This window comes from Pongo abelii, chromosome 6 (genome assembly GCF_028885655.2).
Source record: "Pongo abelii isolate AG06213 chromosome 6, NHGRI_mPonAbe1-v2.0_pri, whole genome shotgun sequence".
Classification (NCBI taxonomy): Eukaryota; Metazoa; Chordata; class Mammalia; order Primates; family Hominidae; genus Pongo; species Pongo abelii.
Window position 1 is genome coordinate 101,739,242 of NC_071991.2, and position 18,707 is coordinate 101,757,948.

The window sequence follows — 18,707 nt, forward strand, 5'->3', positions numbered from 1 at the left end:
AAAAAAAAGTGTTTGCAGGATTTTTTAAAAAAGTTATTTACTTATTTTTGTTTTACTTATTTTTTTTTTTAGAGACAGAGTCTTGGTCTGTTCCCCAGGCTGGGAGTACTCTGGTACTGTCATGGTTCACTGTAACCTCAGACTCCTGGGCTCAAGTGATGCTGTCACCTCAGCCTCCCAATTAGCTGGGATTATAGGCACATACCACTACACCTGGCTAATTTTTAAAAAATTTTTTATAGGGACAGGGTCTTGGTTTTTTGCCCAGGCTGGCCTCAAACTCCTGGCCTCAAGCAGTCCTCCTGCCTTGGCCTCCCAAAATGTAGTATAATAGTTGTGAGCCACCACTTCCAGCCTAGGATTTTGTTGTTGTTTGATTACTAATCACAATAAGCTTTAACACTATTTTTTGCAAGAGTAAAAAATATTCTACTCATTATGTCTTTGGGACAAGTAGAGTATACCAGTGAAACAAGTTTTTCCTATCGGATTTTAAGTCAGTATTTTCTTTTAGCTATTGATTTTCAAACAATTCTTCAGGAAGCCATAGGTAAGAGGGTGTACAGGCGTGGACATTCCCCTACTATTTTTTTAAACCACAGATGTAGCAAATATGAAGTACAAATGCCTACTCTGCCCATTGGCAGACATCACTGTGGCATTCTCCCATTATATTTGGCTTTCTTAGTACAGCACTTCAAGTGGACACTAACAATTATTGGTTAAAGCATAGGAGATTAAAACTATTTTTTCATGTTACAATCAAAAAGGATGCCTAGATTTCTGTGTTAATATTTCATGTATAGGAAAATTGTTACCAATGCTCAAAAAGAGTTTGAAGGCCACAATTTTAATGTCTTTTTTAAAAATTAAACTTTTAATTTTGTGATAATTATAGATTTGCATATGGTTGTAAGACATAATAGAGAAATTCTATGTATTTTTACCCAGTGTCTTAGTCCATTTAGTGTTGCTGTAACAGAATATCTGAGACTAGGTAATTAATAGAAGGTTTTTTGTGTTTTTGTTTGTTTGTTTTGCTTTTTTTTGTTGTTTTTTGTTTTTGTTTTTTTGAGACGGAGTCTTGCTCTGTCGCCCAGGCTGGAGTGCAGTGGCGCGATCTCGGCCCACTGCAAGCTCTGCCTCCTGGGTTCATGCCATTCTTCAGCCTCAGCCTCCCGAGTAGCTGGGACTACAGACGCCCGCTACCACTCTTGGCTAATTTTTTTGTATTTTTAGTGAAGACGAAGTTTCGCCGTGTTAGCCAGGGTGGTCTCGATCTCCTGACCTCATGATCCGCCCGCCTCAGCCTCCCAAAGTGCTGGGATTACAGGTGTGAGCTACTGCGCCCGGCCTAAAGGGTTTTTTAGTTCACTGCTCTGCAGCCTGGGAAGTTCAAGAAGCATGGTGGCATCACAACATGGAGGAAAATCAAAAGGGAAATGGGCACATGTGAAAAAGCAGAACTCAAAGGGTGTTCTGGCTAAAATTTTTAACAACCCTCTCTCTCAGGAACGAATCTATTCCTCAGAGAACTAATCCAGTCTTGCCAGAGATAACGCTCTCACTACCACAAGACTAGCACCGAGCCACCCACAGAGTCGGGGCCCTCATGATCCGGACACCTCCTGTTCAAGGCCCTACCTCTTAAAGGCTCCACATCATAACCTTGCTTCACTAGAAATTAAGGTTTCAACATGAGTTTTGGCAGGGACAGATCTTATTCAAACCATAGTATGCAGTTTCCTTCAATGGTAACATCTTGTAAAATTGTGGTACAATGTCCTGACTAGTGTGTGTGTGTGTGTGTGTGTTTGTTTTAAGAGACAGGCTGTCACTTTGTTGCCCAGGTTGAAGAGTAGTATGATCATAGCTTGCTGTAATCTCAAACTCCTAGGCTCAGACAATCCTCCTACCTCAATCTCCTGAATAGTTAGGACTACAGGCTTGCACCACCATGCCCAGCTAATTTTTTTATTTTTGTGGAGTTTGGGTCACACTCTGTAGCCCAGGCTGTTCTGAAACTCCTGGCCTCACGTGATCCTTCTGCCTCAGCCTCCCAAAGTGCTGAAATTACAGACGTGAGCCAACACACCTGGCCAAGAGCAGAATATTGACATTGATACAATCTTCTTATTTTATTCAGGCTTCCCAGTTGTATTTGTACTCATTTGTTTGTCTAGATTTAGTTCTGTGCATTATGAGTGTGGGTACCTGTACCCACCACCACAGTTAAGGTACAGAACAATTTTATCACCACAAGGATCCTTAATATTGTTCTCCTATGTAACCATACCTGCCTCTCTCTACCCCTTTCCTTCTGAATAACCTATCCTCCATTTCTATAATTTATTACTTTAAGAATGTTATATAAATGGAGTTAAATAGTATGTAACTTATTGAGGTTGGCTTTTTTTTTTTTTGGCGGGGTGGGGGATGGAGTTTTCACTTTGTCACCCAGTCTGGAGTGCAGTGGTGCAATCTTGGCTCACTGCAACATCTTCCTCCCAGGTTCAAGCAATTCTTGTGCCTCAGTCTCCTGATTAGCTGAGATTACAGGTGCCCGCCACCACATATGGCTAATTTTTTTTTTTTTTGAGACTGAGTCTTGCTGTGTTGCCCAGGCTGGGGTGCAGTGGCGCGATCTCGGCTCACTGCAAGCTCCGGCTCCCAGGTTCACGCCATTCGCCTGCCTCAGCCTCCCAAGTAGCTGGGACTACAGGCGCCCGCCACCACGCCCAGCTAATTTTTTTTTTTTTTTGTATTTTTAGTAGAGACGGGGTTTCACCGTGTTAGCCAGGATGGTTCTCGATCTCCTGACCTCGTGATCTGCCTGCCTCGGCCTCCCAAAGTGCTGGGATTACAGGCGTGAGCCACTGCGCCTGGCCTAATTTTTTTATTGTTAGTAAAGATGGGGTTTCATCGTCTTGGCCAGACTGGTCTTGAACTCCTGACCTCAAATTATCCACTTGCCTCAGCCTCCCAAAGTGCTGGGATTACAAGTGTGAGCTACTGTGCCCAGCCAAGATTGGCTTTTTTTTTTTTTTTTTCCACTCAGCATAATTACCTTGGATTCACCCAAGTTGTTGCCTGTATTGATAGTTTGTTCCTTTATATTGCTGAGTAGTGTTCATTTAATATTATTTTCTTGCTTTATTTATTTTTTTGAGACAGAGAGTTTTGCTCTTGTTGCCCAGGCTGTGCAGTTCAGGTGATTCTCCTGCCTCAGCCTCCTGAGTAGCCAGGACTACAGGCATGTGCCACCATGCCTGGCTAATTTTGTATTTTTAGTAGAGGTGGGGTTTCACCATGTTGGCCAGGCTGGTCTCGAACTCCTGACCTCAGGTGATCCACCCACCTTGGCCTCCCAAAGTGCTGGGATTACAGATGTGAGCCACTGCACCTGGCCATAAACACAAATTTTAGTCTTTGAGACTGTATTTGCCCACGTTTGTGGTGTTTTAATGCATCGTTACAGATTAAATGTAAGTTTGTTAACTGGATCAGGTTTGAGGGAGGAGCAAGGTCGGTTTTGTTAGTGCGGTTTCATTTAATGATCAGAGGAAATGCAATCCAGATATTCTGGAGTGAGATACTTAAGTATTTAATTTCCCTTTTTGAGAGAGGCAGCTGTCAATTTTTTCTTCCTTAATTGTAAATTCTAGATTATTTATTTTACCTATCATCTGGCAGGGCTTTTGTTGTTGTTGTTGTTGTTGTTGTTCTTTTGTTTTTTTTGTTTGTTTGTTTTTTTGGCACAGTGTGTCACCCAGGCTGGAGTGCAGTGGAGCAATCTTGGCTCACTGCAACCTCTGTCTCCTGGGTTCAAGCGATTCTCGTGCCTCAGCCTCCCAAGTAGATGGGATTACAGGTGTATCCACACCCAGCTAATTTTTGTATTTTTAGTAGAGACAGGGTTACACCATGTTGGCCAGGCTGGTCTTGAATTCCTTACCTCAAGTGACCCACCTGCCTAGGCCTCCCAAAGTGCTGGGATTACAAGTGTGAGCCACAGCTCTCGGCCATCTGGCAGTTTTTAATTTCAGGCATACTGATGTGTAGGCTCTGGAATCAGACCACAAGGGTTCAGATCTTGATTTGACTGTTTATTAGTTATGAACTTTATTAGTTATGAACAAGTTTAACCTCTCTACCTCATTGTAAAATGGGGATGATAAATGCACCTATACCATAGGCTTATTGTGGAGATTAAGCATTGTAAGTACTCAGAATTTGCTATCGTTATTATTATAACCACTAGTTGGGGAAGTTTGAGTATCAGGTAAGTGCTTCTAGAGCACTATCTGGTAGTAATGCTAGCTCAGTTGTAGAAATACATATTCATTTTGTTATCAAATTTATATTTTATAGTTTTTTAGAATCTAAAATTCTGTTGTTTTGATTATTTGGAATAATCTGTTAATGTAATTGTAAGATCATCAGCCTAATCAACTTCCATTTATAGTTGAAAGTCAGAGCAGGGAAATGACTTGCCCAAGCATTCATAGGTAGTAACTTGGAATGGGTCTGATTGACTAGTATTCTTTTCATTTTACCTTAGTCAGCTGCTGTAAATTAAATGTTAAATGAATAATAAGGGCTGTTTAATTTCCAATCTCAGTTACATGTCTCCTCAAAATTTATTTCAAGTTTCTTTAATTATTTCCATTAGTAATTAAGCCAAAAATTTACCTGCTTAGTCTCTTAGTGATACACATCCAAAATATATACATTAATTTAAAATATTTATTGAGCACTGTGCCAGGTGCTTATAAAGGACAGAAATATAATAAATGGCTCTTTCCTCAAAGAGATTGTTATATTGGGCACTTTTATTTGTAATTTTAGAAAAATATTTTTCCTCATATTTTTATTCTTTCTGCCTTTTGAGTATCATATTAATCTTTAAAGTGTTACTTGTTGTTTTCTTTTTTTTTTTTTTTTTTTTTAAGACAGGGTCTCCCTTTGTCACCCAGGCTGGAGTGCAGTTGTGCAATCATGGCTCACTGCAGCCTTGACCTCCTGGGCTCAAACAATCCTCCCATCTCAGCCTCCCAAGTAACTGGGACTACAGGTGTGCATCACCACATCCAGCTAGTTTTTGTATTTTTTGTAGGGATGATGTCTCACTATGTTGCCCCAGGCTGTTACTGAACTGCTGGGCTCAAGTAGTCTGCCTGCCTCAGCTGCTCAAAGTGCTGGGATTACAGGTGTGAGCCACTGCGCCCAGCCTGTTTTCTGTTTATTTTAACATGGTCTTAAAGGCAGCTTCAGTCTTCCAGTTTTTCTGATAAACTGTTTTCTACTTTAATTGCTTTTTTTGCCTTTTACTTCATTTTTCCTACTTGAGAGTCTTGTTTTTGTTGTTTTTGTTTTGGTATTGTTGCCTTTGCTAAATCTGTTTTTAATATTGTATTACAATTTAATATTTTTTTTAAGTTATTTTTAATATTTTTTAAATATTAAATTTAATATTGTATCCCAGTGTTTCTTTTTCCAGTTTGATTTAGTATTTAGCTTTGTTGCCTTTACTTGTGTTTACATTCATTTGTGTAAAAAGGGAAGAGTAAATTTATCCTTTTAAGAATTGGCTGCTTTGTGTGAGTCACTTTGGTTTTAGGTACCATGTTAGTTAGAAGTAATTGTAATTTTATGCCATTTAAAAATAGCTCAAAACTCCTATGTTCACTTGGTTTCTAGGTCTATTCTGGATAAGCAGGTTTTGTGAAGACATTTATTCTTTCTTGGACCTCAGATTTACCAGACATCTCATGGTATTTCCTTTTATATTATTTCTTTAATGGCTGCCAGTTATTCTCAATGTATTTTGTACATATTTTACTTGTCAGCTGGATGACCAGTTTTTTGATTCACACATAAGATGTGAAGCATTGTGTTAATTGTTAAAGTTGTGTTAAAAACCTTTTCACTTTATTTATAACTTTTTTTTTTTTTTGAGACAGAGTCTCGCTCTGTCACCAGGCTGGAGTGCAGTGGCGCGATCTCAGCTCACTGCAGCCTCTGACTCCCTAGTTCAAGCGATTCTCCTGCCTCAGCGTCCTGAGTAGCTGGGATTACAGGCACATGCCACCAAGCCCAGGTAGTTTTTGTATTTTTAATAGAGACAGAGTTTCACCATCTTGGCCAGGATGGTCTCAATCTCCTAACCTCATGATCCACCCGCCTTGGCCTCCCAAAGTGCTGGGATTACAGGCGTGAGCCACCATGCCAGGCCTATTTTTGACTGTTTTTTAAGCTCACTGTGTTAAAGGTCACCTCTTTTCTGCTTACTACATTGGCTTTCCCTTTTTAAAAAAACTATGACTCTAACGAATTCATCATTTTATTAAATATCAACGACATTTTTAAGCAATGTGAGTTTTCTCGTTATAAGATTTTTTATATTAATGAAAATAGTGAAATACTTGCCTTAATGTCTTAATACATATGACCTCTTGTCTTCTGACCTCTTGTGAGTAAATTACTGAGATCTGCTTTTCCTATTGAATCAAATTCAGAGTCTGCAGTTCTGTTTCAGATGTGATGATGTATCTTTGTCCTGAGGATAAGCTTCTGTGTTTTTAGGGAAATGCAGTTATGGGGATGTCATGTAGTCGTTTTTAATGACACTTGATTATACAGGGTGATAGCTCATTTAGTTAATTAAGCTAGAGCTGCAGTTTCATCTCAAGTGCTCTAATGCATTCACCAATTCTTTGTAGAATGCTGTTATGTCCCAGGCACTGTGCAGTTTGGAAGACAAGCAGCAATAGCACAAATAGAAGTCATTGTCCGAAGGAGGTTTGTGGCAAGCTCTTTACTGAAACAGCTCAAGTGTGGTGTGTATTGAGGATGGCATATTTATATAAAAAGGGACATACTAGTAAATAAATACCTAAGTAGATTATTTTAGATTAGAAATATCACTCAGTTACTTAAAAGACTTTAATAATGACTTGATTTCCTTTCAGTGTCTGCCTCTGGTAGATAAGTATACCACTAAATATAGTATATACCTAAAATACAAGACTTTTGTGAGTCTAACATAAAAACCAGTGTTTCTTCAAGTAGCAATTCTTATATCTGCCTGTAATATTTAGTTACATTTGAGAATATCTATTCAGGTTAATTCCTGTTTCACAGATTATACAGATTGTGAGTTCATACATTATGGGGGAAGATTACCAAAGTGGGTAAATAACGTGTTAATAGTGGTTTGAATTCTCCAAGAAGACTAGCTTTGAACTTTTAAACTATGTGTAACTGGAAGAGAGCTACCAGATTACTAATTATTATAATATAAAAATATGCAGTAATAGTTGCACACTGCTTTTCAGTATTTCAGGTATTACATTACAGAGACAAGGATAATGACTGTTGCTGTTTTCTAATTTATAGGATTATCTATATTGGTTTTGTTCCTGAGTTGTACCTGTATAATTTTTGAAAAGACTTTGAGTAGATATTTTATAAACATACCTGTAGCCACTGTTATGTAGTGAATTTAAATTAGAAAAATTGATGTTGAAGCTAAGTATCTTTTAGTTGCTATTGTAAATTTGTTTAAAAAAAAACTTCATTAGTTTTTTCTACTAATTGAATTAGGGAGGATTAACTCTTTAATAACTGAACAGTATTAATGGAAGAAAAGGAGAACTCCTTCAACAGTATACCTAGATCTACCTGTTATAGAAAATGACAACTACTGTACAATAATTGAATTTATTACAAATAACATAGTTTCCCTTACATACAGATGCAAACAGTAGAGTAGAATTGGTTCAGATCCTGGTTTCATCTCTTAAGTGGAGCAACCTTGATTAAGTTATTTTTAAACCATGTGTTGCTGGAGGAGAGCTACCAGATTACTAATTATTATAATATGAAAATATACAATAATAGACAATTACACAGTGCTTTTCGGTATTAGCCTGTTTTGGTTTTCTTTTCCTCAGTGGTAGAATGGAGATACCTACCTTAGAATTAGGAGGATTAAATAGACCATCCATGTAAAAAGCTGATTATGGTGCTTAGTCCGTAGTAAGTACTTAGTATTTGTTAGTATATTGTTAGATCACTCACTGAACAAAGAAGACTTATTTGTGCATACTGCCATTGTAAGAAATTACATTTTATCTTTTAAAATGAATAATTTTTGGTTCTTCACTAAATATGCCTTAGTAATCTTCTTGTGGCATTCTAAATTCATTCCCTCAGAAAGATTGTGATTTAGAAACTTTTCTTTTGATCGTGGTCACATAACTCAATTCCAGAAAAGTTAATGAGAGAGACTCTAAGCAAATTTCAATTTATATTGAGATTTTAATAAAGAATGTTTTCTTCATGTTATTTTACTTACTGTTATAGTGTGACTGTTGCTTTTTTGTCTCCTTTTTGTTTAAACAGGGTTTGTGGATGCACTTAGATGTTTGCAATGAGCACTGTGGCTGGCATGCCCCAGTGTTTTGGATACCAATGCATAGGACTCCATAGTAATCGAATTTACCAGAGGCGAACGTCATGAGCATAGTGATCCCATTGGGGGTTGATACAGCAGAGACGTCATACTTGGAAATGGCTGCAGGTTCAGAGTAAGTATTTAAATTGGTTACATAAGCAAAAGAAAAAAAAAAAGAAACCCTTCTGGAGCTAGAAAGTAGGAAGAGGTATAAGTGGAAAATATTAAATTCTTTCCTAGCCATTTTTTAAAGTAAAAAAAAAAAGCGAAGTTACCTTTCTTTCTCAAACACTGAGAACATGATTGCTAACTTTGTTTTCCTTTTAAATAGCATTACCACTAATATCATTATTGGATTGAAGTATTGACATGACTTTTTTTGACTTCAAATTTCTGAGAATCGATACATTTTTTACCAACTGTATTTTCCTATAGTATTTGATATTGTTATTCCAGTGTCACTAGAGCCACCTGCTGACAGAAGTCATTAATTTGTTGGTGCTTGGGTTCCCCCGACCCCCAGCAACAGATGGAGTTTTGCTGTGTCGCCCAGGCTGGAACACAGTGGCTCCATCTCGGCTCATTGCAACCTCTCCCTCCTGGGTTCAAGCAATTCTCCTGCCTCAGCCTCCCGAGTAGCTGTATTACAGGCGTGTGTCATCATGCCCAGCTAATTTTTGTGTTTTTAGTAGAGATGGGGTTTCATCATTTTGGCTAGGCTGGTCTCGAACTCCTGACCCCGTGATCCACTCGCCTCAGACTCCCAAAGTGTTGGGATTACAGGCATGAACCACTGCGCTCAGCCGGTGCTCGGGTATTTTTAGTTTGAATTTGTATAATTGAAGATTCTAAAATATTTTGTATATAATGAAATATTTTCAGAAACTTTTTACTTGTTCTTTTTTCACCCAGTGCTTAACATTTTTGCTTGTGATTTCTTGACACTTAATCCACTATGAAGAAACTTTTTTTTTCTGCTGCTTTTAAAGTGAGTGTTGATTTTTTTGTACTAACTGGAGGTGCTTTCATTTAAGTGTGGCTTTGTTTTTGTATTCAAAAGCCTGCTTTAAAGTACTGTCCTTGCATTGTTTACAACTGTTCTTTTTTTGTTGTTTGTTTTGTGACAGAGTCTCGCTCTGTGATCCAGGCTGGAGTGCAGAAGGGCAGTCTCAGCTCACTGCAACCTCCAGGCTCAAGGGATTCTCATGTCTTAGCCTCCTGAGTAGCTGGGATTACAGGTGCATGCCACCACACCCAGCTAATTTTTGTATTTTTATTAGAGACAGGGTTTCACCACATTGACCAGGCTGGCCTCGAACTCCTGGGCTAAAACGATCTGCCCACCTTGGCCCTCCAAAGTGCTGGGATTACAGGCATTAACCACCATGCCCAGCCATGTTTACAGCTGTTCTTAGGGTGATGCTGAATTTTTCATTTGTTTCATACTTAATCATAAACAATTTTTTCTTATAATTTTTTTCACTTGTAATACATACAGAGCTCATTGTATTCATATAATGTTCTGTAAGTGTTAAGCGGCTCCCCTACTTTGAACAATATGTTTTATATAAAATATCTTAATCATCCCAGCAAAAAGGCAGGTATTATTTTCATTTTATAAGAAATGCAGCTCAAGGAGATTAACACATTTGCCTATGGCCACATAATTAATAAAAAGTAGAGTTAGGTTTGAACCCAGAGTTTCTTGGCTCCAGATTCATGCTGCCACATAGGTCAGAAGAGTCACATTTAGTTAATAGAGGAGTAAAATGAAGTGAAATGCCACATGTGATGAACTGAGGACAATTGTCATACCAAACTTCATTTGCTCTTTATTTTTAAATTTCTTACGTATTTTAATACAAATATTTAAAAATAATAGATTGTAAGAGAGAGAAAAGAAATGGACAGATTTTGATCACAAATCTGAAGGAGTATATTGAGAAGTCATGGAGATTTTTTACACCTATTAATATAACAATTAGTATAACCTATTCATGTTATGCCTTCAATAACATACACTGGCTATGGTTATGTTACTGAGATGTATGTTATTGGAAGTCTTAACACTCAAAGGGAAAATTAGAGGTTTTACCTAAGATCTAAGATGCTGGTATGAGCTTCTCATCAAAACCCACTTACAGTTCGAGAGTTTATACAGAGAAGAAATTAAATTTTTAATTAGGAAGAACATCCTTTAAGTCCAGTTTCTGAGGAATTAGCTTATTTATTCCATCATTCTAAACTGTTCTTTTTCTCTAAATGCCTCCTCAATTTAATGATTGGCATTTTTCCCTTTTTTGATTTTCAGTTCTAACTTACTTAAATTTCTGCACTAATAATATATGATGTGGCTTAGATGATAATTTATGATGATTTTTTAATGAATAAGGACATTTTGGTATAAAACAAATAAGATTTTAAATTTGTAAAGTGGTTCCAGAAAAATGTGGCAATATCAAATAGATTATTGCAAACAGAGTAGTGGTTGTTCTTCCTTTAAAGTTTTTGACGTTAATTTAGAATTACAACACATTTGGAAATAGCCTTTTTTCATTTTTAAGAATGGAAATATTACATAAATAATTCAGCTCAGTGCAGTGGCTTATACCTGTAATTGCAGTGCTTTGGGAGGCTGAGGCAGGCAGATCACTTGGGCCCAGCAGTTTGAGACCTGCCTGGGTAATACAATGAGACCCTGTCTCTACAAAATAAAAATTTTTAAAAAATTAGCTGGGCATGGCGGCGCATGCCTGTAGTCCCAGCTACTTGGGAGGCTGAGGTGGGAGGATCACTTGAGCCCAGGAGTTCCAGGCTGCAGTGAGCCATGATCGCACCACTGCGTTCCAGCCTGGGTGACAGAGCAAGACCCTGTCTCAAAAAAGTAAAACAAAACAATTCTACTTCTGGTGACCAAAAATGTTCTCTATATTTGTAAAGTTAGTGAACTAATGAAAATTAAAGTGGTATAAATTTAGGACTACCAGAATTTAGGCTTTGGGTAACTCTAGTCTAAAATAAGATCTAGTACCATTTTGTAATATAGGCTGTTTGCTTCATTAAGTAAATAATCAACAGTCATAAATAGTACTCTGGTAAATTTCACAGGGATAGTAGGGACAATGCAGTTTGATGGGAAAAATGCTAGACCAATTTAAGGAGTTTAAGATTTTTTTTCTTTGCTATTATAATACCATGTTGACTTAGAATTAAGAGTTAGTTTATTTTACAGATATGGGTACTGAGACCCCAGAGTACTTATGTGGCATGTCCCAAGGATATATAGTGACTTTAGTGGTAGAGGTAGGACTTGGATGTAGAGTTTGTGACACTTAGATCAGTCATCTCCTGGTCTGTAAAACTGGAGATTGGACTATCTGCTCTATAAAATACCTCCTAGGATAGTGCCTGATTATCAGTTTGGAGCAGCAGTGACCCTATTTCCAAGAATAATTCCAGTCCACTGCACTCAATCCCACACCAGGCAGGACGCAGTAGCTGATCCACCAGTAGTTTTGTGACAGTGTTGTTGGGGGAGTCAATGAATTGCCCTCTGAAGATCCACTATCACCGATTCTAGGCCAGGAGAATGCTACTTTAACCCTTTGATATCTCTGAGAGAAAGGAAACCACACCCTGATACTCCCTTGGAGCCAGATGCAAACCAGCTTTACCACACTATTTGTTCTACCTGCTTTATTTACCAAGGCTTAGGAGCAGCATTTCACCTTCTCCAGGCTCCCATTATCACCTGAAGGGGTCAAAGGTAGGGCCTGGGTGACTCATTTGGATTAAGTCTTGACCCTTTGTCAATTTTATCTCTGCCTCTAATTCCTGTAATTGGGCACGGTCTAAAATGTAGGTCCATTCAGATGTCCAAATCCTTATGGTGTTCTTCCTTTTATTAATTCTTCCACCTGCTATGTATAATTTAGTTATTACTGTGACCATGCTACCATCACATTAAGGCCCATGCCTAGTTCTCAGGTCTTCTTACATTGCCCGATCTTGCAGCAGAATTTGATACTATTGACTCTCTTTACCTTTGGCTTTAGTGAAAATATATATTTTTAAGTTGTGGTAAAATAGATACAACATTTATCATGTTAACCATTTTTAAGTGAACAATTCGGTGGCAGTAAGTACATTTACAGTGTTGTGCAGCCATCACTACTGTTTTCAAACTTTATCATCCCAAATAGAAACTCCACATTCACTAAATAACTCCTTCTTTCCCCTTCTCCTAGTACCTCATAACCTCTATTCTAGTTTCTATCTCTATTTGCCTATTCTAGATGCCTCATATAAGTGGAATTATAAAATACTCATTCTCTTATGTCTGGCTTATTTTACTTAGCATAATGTTTTCAGGATTCAACCATGTTATAGCATATACCAGAATTCCATTCCTTTTTATGGCTGAATAATAGTCCATTGTATAGATGTACTATATTTTGCTTATCCATTCATCTCTTGATGTAGACTTGGGTTGTTCCTACCTTTTGGCTATTGTAAATAATACTGCTATGAACATTGGTATACAAGTATCTGTTTGACTCCCTGTTTTAAATTCTTTCGGTTTTATAGCTAGGAGTGGAATTGCTAGGTCATAACATAATTCCACATTTAACATTTTGAGGAATCGTCGAACTCTTTTTCCATCTGGTTTTCTTTTTATGGCATGATCTCCTTTTTAAATGTTTCTTCTTTTTCGTAAATATTTGTGTTTTCTAGGGATCTGTACTTCCTTACTTTTTAAACTGTCCTGGAGATGTCATCTACTTCTATAGCTTTCACTGTTTTTGCATGCTCATGACTTCCAAATCATCCTTACCTAATTCTCTCATGAGCTCCACTCACATAGCCCTCTGCATTACTAGACCACTTAGATGTTCTGTGAGTAGTTCACACTTAATAAAATTGGTACTGTACTAATTCTCTCTTCTTCCCCTCTTGTCCTCTCTAATAAATTCACACCAAAAAAGCCCTCTTATTCATATGTTCTATTTTTCACTCAAAGACAGCAATACACATAAGCCATAATTTTTCTAAAAACACATAAGTCATTTAATTTTCCCAGTTTTTTACATCACTGGTTCCTTGTTGCCTTTAAGTCTAAATTCAGATTCCTTCTAATAGTATGCAAAGGCTTTCTTTTTTTCTTCCTTTCTTTCTTCAAACTCCTGTTTGAATGGTTTCATGGTATTCCAGTCTAGAGGTATACCAAAATTAAGTTTTAATCAGTCTCATTGAATATGTAAGTTGTTTGAGCCAAATATTGCAGTGGAATTAGCGTTTTGGCATAATTTTTGTACATGTCTTTAATGATTTACTTAGAATAAATGTGATCTGGAATTACTAGGTCAAATGGAATGCAAGATCTTTTTAAAGGCTACTGATACATGTTGCCAGATTGCATTCCTGAAAGTTTGTGTCTACTCAGAAGAAGTCAATACCCTGACAATTTGGGACATTTAGTATAGGAGAAAGTAGGTTTATAGAATTTAACCCTTGAGAGTATCACATTATGATAGCATGTAAATACATCAAAATGTACCTTGCCATCTAATTTTATGTAATATATTCTGAGAAGTTAGGACTATGTACAATACAGTTTAACAAAATTGCCATTAAAATAGTTGTATTTTAAAAGTTGATGTGTCAGATGTGATCCCAAGACCATCCCCAGGCTCAAAGATTTGCTGGAAGGACTCACAGGATCCAGAATGTAGTTGTACTTATGGCTAAGATTTATTACGGCAAAAGAATCCAAAGCGAAATCAGCAAAGGGAAAAGGTACATGGGGTGAAACCTGGAGGAAAGCAGGTGCAAGATTCCATGAGGCTTCTCCCCATTGAGGCACATAGGATGAACTTAATTTCTTCAGCAATGGATTGTGACAACACATGTGAAATGTTGTCTACCAAGGAAGCTCATTAGAGACTCAGTGCCCAAAATTTTTCTTGAGGGGTGGCACGTAGGCACCTGCCTAGAATGTACCAAAATTCCAGACTCCCAGAAAGAAAATAAGTATACAACATAAACCATATTGTTTGTATAAACAGTGTAGGCAGAGTAAGCTGCCCTTATCATTTGAGGAAAGTTTCTTATCAATGTAGGGAGCTGTTTACCAGCTAAATGCCCAAATGCCAGCCAAGGGCCACCCTTGTAAGGCGGCCTTTCTACCTTCTGGTAACTCTTGTCTACACAGCTGATTTTTGCAGGATTAAGTTGAACTATGTGAATGCCATTTTTATAGGTCAGAATTGGTCTGGTATCAGTAATTCCGTATTGTTCAACTTAATAGTAAGAGAAGAAGGAGTGAATTACAATTTGTTGAGCACTGCTGTGCCAGGTAAATGTTTTACATGTGTTACTGCATTATTTTTATACTGTGAGCCCAATGTTAACTTCTTCTCACAGATGTGAAAACAAAGGCTCAGAAGGGTTAACTAACTTCCCTGAAGTCACGGATTGTAAGTTATCAGAACTAAGGTGATATTCCTGGTCTATTTTAGGTCCATGTCTTGCTTTTTCTCACTAAACCAGTACTGTTAGCTATTGGTTGAATTTATGACTACCTGTGCTTTTCAAATACTTCTGCAAAAACAAAATATATAAAACAGATAAAAGGAAAACAACTCTGGTTGAAATGAAAGTGAAGGGCTTAGAACACTTTTAACCCTTCTCCTACCATAAACATTCCCAAGGATTCTAAGAGCTTGCACAAGACAATAACTGCTCTTAGGAAAAAGAAAAGGAAATGGAAATACCCTTTGTTTCAGCAGCCATGGTAGACAATTGTGTGAAACCCTTTTTTTGGGGGGGTGGATAGGGACTCAAAAAAGGACCTCAAGGTCGCACAGACTGGAGTACAGTAGTGTGATCATGGGTCACTGAAGCCTCCACCTCCCAGGCCCAAGCAGTCCTCCTACCACAGCACCCCGAGTAGCTGGGACTACAGGTACACACCACCACACCTGGCTAATTTTGTATTTTTTTGTAGAGATAGGGTTTCGTCATGTTGTCCAGGCTAGTCTTGAACTCATGGACTCAAGTGATCTGTCTGCCTTGGCCTCCCAATATGCTGAGATTATAGGCATGAGCCCCTATGCCTGGCCAAAATCCTCATTTTTTAATACCAGGAAACCTCATGATAATTTTATTCAGCCAGATGAAGGATTAAATACTGAGTTTTTAAAAAACCCCTATTGTGACATTTAAAATTTGATTATTTAAGGGGATAGAGTTTTAAAAACCTGGGTCAACATGTGACATTTAATACTAGATTTTATAGCTAGCTCAATTTCTCCATACATTTTCTCATTTTTAAATTTAATTTGGTTCCTGATTGTTAAAAAATATGTGTGTGTTATTGAAAATCCTCTTTTACTTGCCTAATTATTTTGGAATTTAGAATTAAATTTAGAGCAAGGGTCAGCAGAACTTTCCTGTAAAGGGCTAAAGAGTAAATATTTAAGACTTGCAATGATATGGTTTCTGTTGTAACTACTCAGCTCTGCTCTTGCAGCTGTAAAGCAGACTGTGTGTGTAAATGAATGGACATGACAGTGTTCCGATAACATTTTGTCTACAGAATCAGAAAGCAGGCTGGATTTGACCCAGGGTTCTTCTAGTTTGCCTACCACTTATTTAGAGCAAAGGAATCTTGATAATGTACTGTTTCCAATGAAGAATACTATTTTTTCTCTGATTTTATTGGCTTAAGCAAGTACTATTTCAATGATATGACTTTCTTTAAATATAATTAGGTAGAGGGAACAGTAAGTACACAAGCTCCAAGACAGGAACAAATTTAGATTGTCCTAAAGAACAGGAAAAAAATATCAAACATGGGAGTAATAGACCAAGGGAAGAATATTAAGAAGAGATGAGAGGAGTAGGGCCTAGGGGCCATAAGAAGTTAAGATTTTAAGTGAAATAAGTGCTGGCCAGACGTGGTGGCTCACGCCTGTATTCCTAGCACTTTGGGAGGCTGAGGCCGGCCGGTTGCTTGAGCCCAAGAATTCAAGACTGGCCTTGGCAACATGATGAAACCCCATCTGTACAAAAAAAAAATTACCACAGTTAGCCGAGTGTGGTTGCTTGTGCCCGTAGTCCCAGCTACTTGGGCTGAGGCGGGATGATCGCTTGAGCCTGGGAGGTCTAGGCTGCAGTGAGCTGAGATCACACCACTACATTCTAGCCTGGGTGACAAAGTGAGACCCTATCTCAAAAAAAAAAAAAAAAAAAAGTTCCAATTCAGTGCTCTAAATTAGTAAATATTTACTGAGGGCTTGTTATATGCCAGCTACTGTTTTGGGTCCCGGGGACACAACTTCAAATCTAAAATTTTGTATTTATATTCAAATTCTGTTTTTTCTCTTACAAAACAGAAAAATGGCCAGGCGCGGTGGCTCACTCCTGTAATCCCAGCACTTTGGGAGGCTGAGGTGGGCAGATCACCTGAGATCAGGAATTCGAGACCAGCCTGCTGAACATGGCAAAACCCCGTCTCTACTAAAAATACAAAAAATTAGCTGGGTGTGGTGGCGGGCGCCTGTAATCCCAGCTACTCAGAGGCAGACGCAGGAGAATTGCTTGAACCCGGGAGGCAGAGGTTGCAGTGAGCCGAGATCATGCCACTGCACTCCAGCCTGGGCGACAAGAGCGAAACTCCGTCTCAAAAAAGATAAAGAAAAAAGAAAAATGTCACTTTAAAAAAAATTAGAGTCCTGTTCCTCCACTTGCCCTCTGGATCTTACCCCTTCTCACCTTTTCAAAATCTTCATTCTTCCCTCTTGCCTGCAGTCATCCCATGTCTCTTGCATCTTCAGTTTCTCTATTAGATCATTCTTATCACATATAAATATAACAGAATTATTTCCCTTTTTTATTATTTCATTTCTCTAATCCTCTTTAGAGCAAAACTCCTTGAGAAAGCTGTTTGTACTCATTATCAGGTTGCACAACACTACTATAACCTCCTGTGTTGTCAGACTAATTGGTAGTCTTCTATAATTTATATACATTTTTTCAGGTTTGATGTAAATAATCATCCCTTCCCTTTCTTCCTACTAGAAAGGTTTAACTTTGGATTTCTAGGTACCACACTTAACTAACCACTATTGGTCATTTTCTCCTGGCTTATTTTCTTATGCCCAGGTGCTTTAAATGTCTAAGACTCAACTGCGGTCCCCTCTCCTTTTAAAAAACTTGGTTTTCAGGTTATTACCTGGCTTTAAATATAATCTCTATGTGTGGTTACCCTCAATTTTTTATCTCCAGTCATAATCTTCCTAAGCTCCAGACTTGTATACCCAAATTGACAGCTTCACTTGGAATTCTTAATGTTCTGCCCCCAAATCTACTTTTGGTTATTGTTTTTTAGGCTCATCTATTTCTTTTTTCCTTTTCTTTTCTGTTTTCTTTTCTTCTTCCTTCCTTCCTTGCCTTCCTTCCCTTCCTTCCTTCCTTTCTTTTTCTTTCTTTCTTTCTCTTTCTCTCTTTCTCCCTCCCTCCCTCCCTCCCTCCCTCCCTCCCTCCCTCCCTCCCTCCCTCCTTCCTTCCTTCCCTCCCTCCCTCCCTCCCTCCTTCCTTCCTTCCTTCCTTCCGACTCTTGCTCTGTCACCCAGGCTGGAGTGCAATGGCATGATCTCAGTTCACTGCAATCTCCACCTTCAGGATTCAAGTGAGCCTTGTGCCTCAGCCTCCCGAGTAGCTGAGATTACAGGCAGCCACCAAGCCTGGCTAATTTTTTTATTTTTATTCCAGGTGGGGTTTCACCTTGTTGGCCAGGCTGGTCTCAAACTCCTGTCCTCAAGTGATCCACCTGCCTCGGCCTCCCAAAGTGCTGGATTTACAGGCATGAGTCACAGCACCAGGCCTCATCTGTTTTTCTTTCTTTTTCTTTCTTTCTTCCTTCCTTCCTTCCTTCTTCCCTCTCTCTCTTTTCTTTCTTTCTTTCTCTGTCTCTCTTTCTTTCTTCCTTTCCTCCTTTCCTCCCTCCCTTCCTCCCTCCCTCCCTCCCTTCCTTCCTTCCTTCCTTACTTCCTTCCTTCCTTCCTTCCTTCCTTCCTTTTTTAGATGGAATTTCGCTCTTGTTGCCCAGGCTGGAGTGCAATGGCACGATCTTGGCTCACTGCAACCTCCACTTTCCAGGTTCAAGCGATTCTCCTGCCTCAGCTTCCCAGGTAGCTGGTATTACAGGCATGCGCCATCACGCCCAGCTAATTTTGTATGTTTACTA

The 18,707-nt window shown here is 38.5% G+C and overlaps 1 protein-coding gene across 9 annotated transcripts in view; it reads left to right on the plus strand.

Annotated features, from left to right (window-relative positions):
• The window catches only part of KMT2E (lysine methyltransferase 2E (inactive)), a 102,685-nt gene that overhangs the window by 18,037 nt on the left and 65,941 nt on the right, over positions 1-18,707 (plus strand). For 2 of the 9 annotated variants that reach the window (XM_054560589.2, XM_063725761.1), the window contains exons 2-4: positions 5,701-5,774; positions 6,723-6,839; positions 8,407-8,591. In XM_054560589.2, coding sequence (XP_054416564.1) covers positions 8,521-8,591 — 71 coding nt within the window. In that variant the 5' untranslated portion in view covers positions 5,701-5,774; positions 6,723-6,839; positions 8,407-8,520. Of the gene's footprint in view, positions 1-5,700; positions 5,775-5,963; positions 6,101-6,722; positions 6,840-8,406; positions 8,592-18,707 lie in introns of all 9 variants that reach the window. The other 7 variants (XM_002818325.6, XM_054560595.2, XM_054560591.2 and 4 more) reach the window with 6 other exon arrangements.